At 42.8% G+C, this 12091-nt stretch overlaps 1 protein-coding gene across 1 annotated transcript in view; it reads left to right on the forward strand.

Moving 5' to 3' along the window:
* Nucleotides 1–6986: 6986 nt before the first annotated feature.
* The window catches only part of TAF11 (TBP-associated factor 11), a 29714-nt gene continuing 24609 nt past the window's right edge, over nt 6987–12091 (forward strand). Inside the window, exons 1-2 of the mRNA XM_086489017.1 lie at nt 6987–7432; nt 7646–7733. Coding sequence (XP_086345143.1) covers nt 7041–7432; nt 7646–7733 — 480 coding nt within the window. The 5' untranslated portion in view covers nt 6987–7040. The remainder of the gene's footprint in view (nt 7433–7645; nt 7734–12091) is intronic.

The following is a 12091-nucleotide window of genomic DNA, read 5'->3' on the forward strand; positions in this document are numbered from 1 at the left end:
TTTGCTCTAGACTTACTTGCCTCATTCTATGCATTTCAAATTGGTACTCGGGCAATCCATCTTGAGTGCTAGCTATTTTGTCTGCCTTGTGTTGAGGCAGCACTACCTTGGTGCTTTGAAGCATAACGGCTTGGAGTCAGTATTCTAGGTTGCCTTGCATTGGCTACACCTCCTAACAACTCTCTCAAGTGTTTCATAGCACTTTCATGACCCACACCATTACATCTGCCTCCATTAGACCTATGACGTTCCATTCCCTGATCCAAGGAAGTGTTCCCTAATATGAGGTGCACCTCCTGATATATAAATGATCTTACATTCTTAGCAAATTGCCACTCAGGCCTTGGCACCTTACCACCGACGGCCTTGCACTTCCCTTTATTGGAAGCTCCATTGTTTGATACTTCACCACTAGTTGATGGGCGACTAGAAGTAGCTGGAATTGATGTTTTGAGAGCAAGTATTGGCGTCCATGACAAGTTCACAAACCACCTATACATTCATACAATCGTAAAAATATTAAGTTTTTGAAAAAAAATAAACAATTGTATAATAAAGTAAGATAATATACATATAAACATACAGCAAAAAGAAGTGAAAATTTTATTTCACCAATAGAAATGGGCAGACAAGTATGCCGGTGTAGTGATCAGGAGCACTCCATTCCAACCATAAAAATGAGCCCCAGGTACTTGCACCATCTAACCCTTCACAAGGATGCTCCCTATCCAAACCTGTTTCCAGACGGACAGACACTCGGGGAAGGTAACTAAATGTAACAAACAACTACGTCAGTGCAATGATAAGAAGCACTCCATTCCAACCATAGAAATGAGCTTCAAACACTTGCACCATCTAAACCCTTCATGAGGATGCTCACTACCCAAACATATTTTTAGGCGGATAGACACCCAAGGGAGGTAACTAAACGTGACAGACAAGTACATCGGTGTAGTGATAAGGAGCACTCCATTCTAGCTTTACAAATGAGCTCCAAGCACTAGCACCAGCTAACCCCTTCATAATCATTCTTCCTCTCCAAACCTATTTCTAGGCGAATAGACACCCAAGGGAGGTAACTATACATAACAAACAATACGTAAGTGTAGTGATAAGGAGCACTCCATTCCAGCCATAGAAATGAGCTCCAAGCACTTGCACCACCTAAACCCTCTGCAAGGATGCTCCCTACCCAAACCTGTTTCTAGGCGGATAGACACCCAAGGGGAAGTAAGTTGTAACTGTTCGTGATGTTAAAAAATATAAGAATCAAAGCTACCTGAATGAAAACTAACACCTCAACTAAGCCAACAAGTGTGCCAAAATGGACGATACAAATCACCCCCACATTTTTATCCTCGCCCTTGTGAAAACAAAAAAACAGGCTTCAACTTCCCCTTAGTTATTTTTTTAATATAATTTTCATTTACTTGCATACTTTTTCCTCTTTCACCCAAAATAATACAAAAGAGGGACCATATCATATGATTCCAATATCTTTTTTCATATCCATAATTCTTTCATATTTTTTTATTAGGTACTCATTATTCTAACACTATGTACTCATTGAGCTAAAGTTCATGAATAGTCCATACACTAGTCCCACCATGTATATATTTATTTATTCACCAATGATCCTTTTTCATGCATATGTAAAGATAACTTGGATGCTTTGTATCATGATATGACTCATGTAGGGGCTCACTCTTGGATGCATTGTGCAAATTCAACAAAGGAGGGGGGCACTATAAGACTTTTGCAGGGATAAAATACAATCTTTTTGGTGAGATTTTTGCACCTATCTCCACTCAGAATTTGAAGACGTGACCAACAAACAAATTGTAGCCCATGAGCTGAATAATCATCTCAATTTATTTCATAATTTTTGGAGTTACCATCGGTGAGATATGAACTTTATGGTGGACCCCAGTCTGCCTGCTTTTTCTCACAAGTCACCCTAGTTTTCTCTTATCTCCCTTCACACTTCTACACACACACACACACACACACACACACACACACACACACACACACACACACACACACATTCCTCTCCGTCCCTCACTCAAACCTGCAACTTCCATGGTTTCTTTCACCCTTTTCACCATTAACCTCCCCTCTCACTTCCATAGCTCTCATATGAATTCTACATGTACATACACCATCTCTATGCCTCTCTATATTACCTCTAAATCACAAATCCTTTTACATCTTCTATATATACATAAAATTTATCATGTAAAACCATGCTTAACATCTACTAATTGGGAGTTCTCATCAACCAACATCGGCATTTTCATCATGGTGTTCAACCTTTGCGGGGCAATGCCGTAAGAAGAGACGAAGAAGAAGAGGATCAACAATCATTTTTGAGAACCTACACAAGTAAGTTCAAAACTTCTTTCAAAGCTTCACCATCACAAGGATTCCCTCACTTCATTCAACCATCCACCTCATTCTACCCATTGTAAATATATCATAAACTTTTTAGTGATTACTAACACTAACCACACTAACATACTAACACAAAATAGTCATTGACCTAACCATAAAAGGCACTTCACCTCAACGCATGTGCATAGTAAAAACTCTCTCTCTCTCTCTCTCTCTCTCTCCTTCCTTCCTTCCTTAAAACTCTACTTCACCTTATCTGCCATCAATAATGCTCTCTTTTGAGCCCACATCAATGCCTCAAGTAGACAAAGAAGGCCCACAATGTTTTGAAAGATGGAATCACTTTTCCTTGCGGGCCTTCTTCACATGGGCAAGAGATTTCATGATGAGATTTATAGTCAAGGGCTATTGAAGGAAGATGCCCTAATGGCGGTGCTTTGGTCGATACGAATGCAGTCAAATGCAAGAAATGCCCAACATGGCTAGGAAAAATGAAGCTATGGTTGTTCACCTTAAAGATGTGGCAAAACCTTCACATGGGTGAGACTATTCAGAATGAGATTACCAGTGAGGGTTTGCTAAATGAAGATGTCGCGTGTAACAATGCATTGGTTGGTATGTATTTTAAATGCAAGTGCCTCACAAGAGAAGGAATGGTCTCGATGCACATTCTATTCAGGATCTCATTATTTGGACAACATCGATTGCAGGATATGCCCCACCATGGATGTGGCAAGGAGGCTCTAGGTTTTTTCCACCATTACCAAAAGGAGGGTGGCCTCTCTCGAAATAAAATCATTTATGTTTCCACCTTCAGGCATGTGAGTAAACACAAGATATTCATATGTGTAAGATAATTCACTATCAGATTTCTACTTAGGGGCCGTCATTGCAGAAAAATGTGCTTGACGATGCTTGGTTTGATATGTATGCCAATGTGGTGCGTCACAAAAAACTCTAATGGGCATCCTCTCTAGAGGGTCGTCATTTTGAATGCGTTGATTGTAGGATATGCCCAACATGGCTTTGGCATTAAGGAAGCTATTTCACCCTGATATGAAGGGAAGACCTTTCTCCATGTGGCCTTTGGGAAAAACTTCAAGTGGATGCAACATGTTGATATGGGCACCAAAATTCACAATTATATTGTTAGTTAGAGGCTACCGAGAAAAGATGTTGTGCTTGGCACTGTCTTGGTCGATATGTATGCCAAATGTGGTGCGCTTGAGAAAGCACAAGCGGAATGTCGCCTCTTGGAATGCACTGATTTCAGGATGCGCGCAACAAGAGCAGGGCCAGAGAGCTCTACGTTGTTTTTGACGGGTGAGATGTTGTACTTGGCACTTCTTGGCCGATATGAATGGTGAGCTTGAGAAAGGACGAAAAATGCTTGAGATTCTTCCTGTCCAGAATGTCACCTCTTAGAATGCATTGATTTCACAATGTGCGCAACAAGAGCGGAGAAGCTCTAGGCTATTTTCAGCAGACGAGATGTCGTGCTTGGCAAAAGTGCTTGAGGTGCTTCTTGTCCGGAATAAGCACAAAAGGTTCTTGAGGAGCTTCCTGTCCGGAATGTTGCCTCTTGGAATGCACTGATTGCAGGATGTGTGCAACAAGAGCAGGGCCAGAAAGCTCTAGGCTGTTTTCAACGGGTGCCCAACAAGTGTATTTCTCCAAATTCAGTCACCTACACTTTCGTCTTGAAGGCTATGCTTACATCTTGAAGCCATGTGGCTCTATGCAAGTGCTCAAGGAGCTTCCTATCCAGAATGTGGACTCTTGGAATGCACTGATTGCAAGAATTTCCCCCCTTGTTTGGCAGTCTGCTGGTCAACATGTATGCCAAATGTGGTACGCTTGAGAAAGCACAAGTGCTTCCTGTCCAGAATGTCGCCTCTTGGAATGCACTGATTGCGGGATGTGCAACAAGAGCAGGGCCAGAAATCTCTAGGCTATTTTCAGTGGGTGAGATGTCGTGCTTGGCACTGTCTTGGTCGATATGTATGCCACATATGATGCACTTGAGAAAGCACAAAAAGTTCTTGAGGTGCTTCCTGTTTGGAATGTCGCCTCTTGGAATGCACTGATTGTGGGATGAGCGCAACAATAGCAGGGCCAGAAAGCTCTCACCTATTTTCAATGGATGAGACTAGTATGTGCACATCTTGAAGGCATGTGGCTCTACGCAAGATGCTCATATAGCAAAAAAAAATCAGCATGATATTGTTAGTCAGGGGCTGTTGGTGAAAAAGGGTTTCATGCTTGGCAATGTCTTGGTCGATATGGAATCCAAAGGTGGTGCACTTAAGAAAACACAAAAAGTGCTTGAGGAGCTTCCTATCCGGAATGTCGCCTCGTGGAATGCACTGATTACGAGATCTTCACAACAAGACCAGGGCTAGAAATCTCTAGGCTGTTTTCAGCAACGGATGCAAAGCATCGAAATGTATGGGTTGCGGGATACACACATCAGGAGCAGGGCCAAAAAGCTCTAGGTTGTTTTCAGCTTCCTATCTGGAGTGTGGACTCTTGGAATGCAAAGTCTGCACGATTTGCCCCACAGCAAAAAGCTCTAGTCTATGTTTAGCAGATGCAATCACCTAGCATGCATCTTGACGGCATATGGCTCTACACAAGATGCTGATATGGGCACAAAAATTCAGGCTAATAATGTTAGTCAAGGGCTGTTGTTAAAAAAAGATGTCGTGCTTGGCAATGCCTTTGTCGATATGTATGCCAAATGTGGTGTACTTGAGAAAGCACAAAAAATGCTTGAGGAGCTCTCGTCCGGAATGTCCCCTCTTGGAATGCACTGATTGGGGGATACGCATGATAAGAGCAGGGATAAAAAGCTCTAGGTTGTTTTTAGCGGATGCAAAGCAAGTATATCTCTCCAAATTTAGTCACCTATACTTTCATCTTGATGGTTTCTCGCTAGGTGAAAGCTCTTGGAGTACTCTTATAGAAGTTTGATACCCAACTCGATCTTATTAAGAAAGTTGTGAACTCTTTCTTTGATGTAACACAAGGGTAGCTCATCAACATTGTTTAATGAGTCATTTCTTGGAGAGTATTGATTGATCATTGTAGTACATGCAAGTGTTCAGAGGAAGGATTTGTACCAATTCAGGAGGATAAACAGTGAGCTCCTCAACAATAGGTTACTTAAAAAAGACATAGATTTAAGAAGCACATTAGTGAGTATGTATGCCAAATATGGTACCCTCACGAAAGCACAAGTTCGTTCTCGATGGGCTTCTTGAATTTCACGGCTTATATGCCCAACACAGTTGTGGAAAAGACGCACACCGGATGCGAAGGGAAGGCCTGTTTCCATATGAAAAATGACATGCTTGGTGACACTTTGGTTTATTCTCTCTAGACTTTTGTCACTTGATATGTATTGACCACAGGATATGTCCAACATGGCTATGGCAAGGAAGCTCTAAGTGGTTTCAACCAAATGTAAAGGGAATACCTTTCTCCTAATTCAATCACCTATGCTTGCACCATGAAGGCCTATGGCCTAATGCAAGACACTCACATGTCGGAGAGAATTTATGATAAGACAAAGACATGCAGACTCTTTGTGAGACAAATGGTGGGATCCACTACTCTTTAAGGACTTGCCTCTGTCTGAAAATTGTAGTTTAAGGTAGGGTGCGCTGGTGCCATTGAAATAGAGGGCGCATTGCTTGAAGAACTTCGTATCCTCCGACCGTTCCATTGGAAGGCATTGATGGAGAAGGATATCATTCTTGTTGAATCTTTGCTCGCTATGTATGCCAAATGTGGTTCCCTCACAAAAGTGAAAAAATTCCATGATGGACATCTCCGTGATACCGTCTCCCGGAGCGTGTTGATTTCAAGATATGTCCAACGTGGCTATGGAAAGGAAGCTCTAGGTTGTTTTTACTAATTGTGAAGGGAAGGCCTTTCTCTAAATACAACCTTGATGTCATCATCTGATCATCCTTCAGTTTGGTCAGCTCTTTGAAAGCTTGTGGTCTTACACAAGACCTTCACACAGATGAGAATCCACAGTGAGATTGCAAGATATACAAATGTGAGCATGCAGAAAGCATATGCGCAAGCTCATTCACAAAGCTTTAGCCAATATCATCGTGTTGGTTAGAACAATCGACAAATGAATGTCGAAACAGAAGGTACCAAGGAAACATGCTTTGATGAAAGGTAACAAGCTCTTTCTTTCTTCCATTTTCTTCTTCAAGGACATATTCTCTTGTTGAATCTTCATATTACACAACCACATTTACACAAATGACAACAATGCATACAATAGGGCGAGATTGAATCAAAAAATTAATACAATCTAAAAACTAAGGACAAATTTAGACATATCAAAGTTGGGGCATGTCGATCATGGCATTGTGAACACAAGACCATGTCAACTTGAGGTAACAAGATTTGTGGAAAACAAAGCACAAGCGCGCTCTCTCTCTCTCTCACACACACACACACACACACACAAGCTTCTTTTCTAGGTTCTTGCTTTCTCTTACTCTTGGACTCACCTCAATCCAATACAAATGCGGCACTCTAGTTGAAAATTCCATCATAAAGATCAATATAAATAATTTTAATCTCTCGATAAGTCGTTTGTTCTGTCTGCAGAAAAATTAGAGATGAAGCATACCACAGACGGTGGCCCCCCGTACGAGGACGATGACATAGACGAGGATGAAGAGGGAGACGCAGAGGATGATGATGAGGAGGTTCCAGAGGACAACGGCCCCCTGTCACAACAGCAGCAGCGCCAGCAAGGGGAGGGGGAGGATGGGGAAGAAGACGATATAGGCGAAGGCGATGACAACCTCGAAGAGGATACGGAAGATCATCAACCCGTCAGCACCAAGCCCACAAACAAAAGGAAGAGGTCTGATGATGAGGATGAGAAGGGTGCCCCTCCTTCTGCACGAGGACGTTCCATGAAAGGCAAGGATGACGATGAAGAGGATGAAGAGAACTTGGATGCTGAATATGAAAAATCTCAAGCAGTTGATAAAGAAAGAATACAGTAAGCATTTGCATTTTTTTACTTTTTTGCACATGTAATCCAAGTGCCAGGAAGATAGCTCTGAAAAATACATTATTGATCTTGTGAGCTTTCCTTAAGACAGAATCAAATAAATATATTGTTAATCTTGTGACGCCATAGAAGTCAGTGAACATGTTTGTAATGCTTTCCTGTGTGTCTTTGATGCCCGTTTCTCCTTTTTTTGGTTGGCAGGTCTATCATGTCTCAATTTACTGAAGAGCAAATGAGTCGCTATGAGTGTTATCGTCGGTCAAACTTTCCAAAGGCAAACATGAGAAGGGTATGCCTTTTGGTACCACTTCCCGTCATGTCTAAGAATTGTTCTTGCTGCACGAGAGATGTGAACATTCTCTTTCTCAAGTGTTTATTCTAGGAAATTTTGTGACAGTGACTTTCAACAACAAAAGTGTCTAATTTAAACAAGAGCTGCATTTTGAGATGCGACTAATTATCACACAATTGAAGTTGTTACTTGGTTCATTCTTTGCTAGATGTCTGCCTTTATGGAATAGATAAAAAGAGATTGAGAGAGAGAGAAATGTGAAGGTTATCTTAGGGACAGGTAGAGAGAAGACACACCTTGCTTTAATCCGTCAAGGACTTTTCACTCTGTTTCCAAAGTGTGAGTTTTTTTTGTTGCACAAACAAGATTGTTCAAAAGATAGTTCCTGATGCTCATGCGAGGATGTAACTTCGACGATGACTCAAAAACAATGGATGAACTTGGCGTACTTTTGCAGGCTACTACTCAACTTCAAGTTACTCCACAGTGGGGTCTCCTCTCAGGCTGATGAGGGATCACATTAGGGCTGAGATTTGGCTTCTTTTTGGCTGTTAATAGTTTTTAGTTGCTGATTTGTGATGTATACCAGACTGATCTGCTTTTGGCTTGTATGGGGTTAAGATCTAAAGGATGAAATTGCAGACCTGGTGGCTGTTGGTGATGTGCAAAGTGCAAAATTTAGGGCTGCTTTTAGTGATTATGGAACTTTCTTTGTGGCTGAAAACAGCAGATCTTATGGCCTGTTGTTATGCTGCAAAAACGCAGCATTTAGGAGCTCGGGTGCCTTCTCCCAATGCTAAAAGGGCCACAAAAGATCTCGAGAGATGGCTGCAGGCAGGTCTGCTGTTGATTTCCAAAAACATAGAAGAAAACGGCATGTAGGGCTGTTTTTATACATATTTCTTGCAGTAGTACCCTTGTTTTGTAGCAGCAGAGTACAACAGTTTTCTCAGCTGCAAGTGATTGGATCTTACTACAGAGATTTCCCAGAGATTTCCCAGACTGGTGCTACACTCGTGGAGTATTGTCCTTCATTGGACATTGTAACCGGCTTTGACACTCCAAGCGAGAAATCTATAGCAACACACGAACAGAAACTTCATAATCACTGAACTCTGAGTGAGAGAGAGAGAGAGAGAGAGAGAGAGAGAGAGAGAGAGAGAGAGAGAGAGAGAGAGAGAGAGAGAGAGAGAGAGAGAGAGAGAGAGAGAGAGAGAGAGAGAGAGAGAGAGAGAGAGAGAGAGAGAGACACGGCCCGGCGGAGTTCTGTGCCCAGAGGTATTGGCCCCAAAGACTGGCGCCCCTTTCGGTATTTCTGTTTATATTAATCTTTGAGCAAAGAACAACTCCCGTGGGTGCTCGCTCTTAGACTTTGCGTCCAGATGCTCTGCAGAGTGAGCCCCCTTGGGTTCATTGTAACAAACTTGGACACTCTAAGTCACGATTCTACCGCGACAATCAGAGATTCACTTCAAAACAGTTCACAATTCACAATTGATTCGACACGGCCCGACGGAGTTCTGTGCCTAGGATGTTGGCCCCAAAGATTGGCGCCCCTTTCGGTATTTCTCTTTGTATTAATCTGTGTTCAAAGTACTAGAGAGTGGGAGGGTTCTCACTCTCAGACTCTGCGTCCAGATGCTCTGAGTTGTGAGGGCGCTGCCCACTTATTTATAAGTTACAAGGGATGCCCAAAAGCAAAGCCCCAAAAGCTGTAAGTGAAAACCTTCAAAATTAAAGCAATTGGCTCAAAAGTTGCCAAAATCAGCCCACGCGATTTCAGCCAGCGTAGAAACTGCTTTTCCGTACACTATCAGCGTGAAAAGCGGAGATGAGTACGGCAGGCCACGTCAGCAGTGTCAGCGGGTTTTGCGGCGTGAAATCCGGAATTTGCTACGTTAGCCTGTATCCGCATTTCTGCTGCCAGCTGGGGGAGGGGGGGGGGTGTGTGTCCAGGGCCATGACACATCACCAGTTTGTGACATACCCCCCTCTTGAAAGCATTGTAATTGCCCTCGATTACGCTTGCAAAACAGACAGAGGCCATAAACTGGCTTAGCAGACACTGACTGTTAGTACCGACGTACTAGGAACAACACATCAAGCACATGTACCAATCGACAGTCACATCACATGACATCACTTGACATCACAAGACATCACATGACAAATCACGTTCAAAACTCATTCCAATTTCAAACCATGATTAATCGGCAATGTATTTAGCAATCGCATCTAGATCCAATCGGGATCTCTCAGATGCCCGATTAACTAATCCTTATTGTAATCATGTCTGTAGAGATTTATCAAACGGAAGTGCTGCAGTCATTTCGTCTATCAGTTCCTGCACTTAAACAAGTCAAGTACAAATAAGTATCATATTATAAGGAATTCCAAGTCTTAAAGTCATTACAGTAGAATACTGTTAGCCCACAGTATCCCTGAAACCCAATAGGGACAACAGTGACTCTATTATAAAAAATCGGGGCAATCTGTTGACAAAGGAGCGGAGTGCCTTTGGACCAAGGCTCGAGAGCCAAGATCGGTTCTTCCTGAAGTGGTTCTTTGGACCTAGGCTCGAGAGCCAAGATCGATTCTTCGTGATTGATCGAATCTGCAACGAGGTTAGCTTCGCTAGAAAAAACATCAACTAACACATCATCTTTCTTGTGAACAATCACATCCTTTTCATGCAACTCATCATGCTTGTGAGAAATCACATCTTGATCATCATGCAAATCATCATGCGCATCATTATCATCCAAATCATCATGCTCATCATTGTCAATCAAAACATCATCATGCTTCTCATAATCATGCAAATCTTGTGTGTCATGCTTGGGAGAAGAAGAGACTGAGAGAGTCTCCTTTTCTCAAATCTCTTGCATCTGTGCCTGAACTTGAGAAAAGAGTCGCTAGAACTCTTTGTTTTGTCGGTCGCTCTGTTCTTGTTTTACTTTGTCTTCCTTTCTTTCTGCTCTTCGTTCTGCGTGTCTGCGTTCCATTTCTGCCATTCTTTCTGCATATCTTGCTTCGCGGTCTAACTTCCTTTCCATAGACAATTGCTTCAACTCCTCCATAGGAGTTAGTGCAATCTTTGTCGTAGATGGGGAAGGGTCAAAAAAACCTCCTGGTGGGGAAAATTCTTCTTCACCTCTCTCATGCTCATCACCTCCGAGCGAAGTATCCATTCTGCTTCGAGTGATGACCATTCTGAAGTCGTGGGTTCCTGTGGGTTCTTGTGGTCTTGGGTTCTTAAGTTCACGAGGAACTTGGGTTCTTGAGGGTCTTGGGTTCTTGGGTTCTTGAGGTTTTCTTTCGCTTGCAATCTGTGTTTGAGAAGGATTTTCTCTTGACCCGAGTTCTACTCCTTTCTGCGAGTGCATCCCTTGGCAGCCTTGCGCTCACACCAAGGTTGCTTTTCCCCACCTCACGTCGATTGGCCGGCCGCAAAGTGCACGGTCCGCTCTCGATGAGTGAAAAGAGGCACAAGGGGAGGTTGGACAAGCCCTTCTTTTCTGGGATTCCTGTCACTCTTCAAAAACACGATTAGGAATCGACACGCCCAAGCGAACTTGGGTTCGTGCGACCGCAACAAGCAAAAAAAATTCTTGTGATTCTTTCCTTGAGTGATACAGAGCACTGCCAAAGCTCTAATACCAATGTTAGATGCAGCAGAATGAATGTTTGCGCTTTGCTCAAGATGAGTACTCCGAACTGTGCTCAAGGTTCCTTTTGTTCTTATGGAAGGTAGAGCCTTCCGTTCTTAATGAGAGAATTCTATGATCACAAACAAAGTCAATGGACACTGTGCGTTAAAGTGCATGAGACTGAGAGATAGAGAGAGAAGAGAGATACGACACCAGAGACGACGTAAAACCCTCCTCCGAAGGCCCCACTCTCGTTGGCGAGAGTGGTCTACTTATGATTGGACAAACTGGTACAAACTGAATGCATGTGACTGATGCAAGTCTAGGCTATGTCGACGATGATGACGACACCGACCTAAGGGCTGAAATCTGCAATCTTTTATCTGCTGTCCAAAAACGCTATGGGCTGATCTGCTGTCTATTGCCGCCATGAATCTGCAAGTGCAAAAACGCTGGCTGATCTGATGCAAAAACGCTAGGCCTTTTGCAATGCTGAAAACGCTAGAGTTGTCGCGGGGGTTAGTCTTGCTGAGAAGTTGCCTGTTGAGCAAGGTGCCTTTACCCCTGGAATCATCTTCGGATGGCCAAGGCAGATACTTTTGGATACTTATTGTGAGAGATTTTGGGATTTTTCTTCTTGCCTCATCCTTTAAAAAGATCCGTTTTAAGCAGTAAATCGAGCGATTTTGCTGTGGACTTCCCAAA

This window comes from Adiantum capillus-veneris, chromosome 18, assembly GCF_014529385.1.
Source record: "Adiantum capillus-veneris isolate H3 chromosome 18, ASM1452938v2, whole genome shotgun sequence".
Taxonomy (NCBI): Eukaryota; Viridiplantae; Streptophyta; class Polypodiopsida; order Polypodiales; family Pteridaceae; genus Adiantum; species Adiantum capillus-veneris.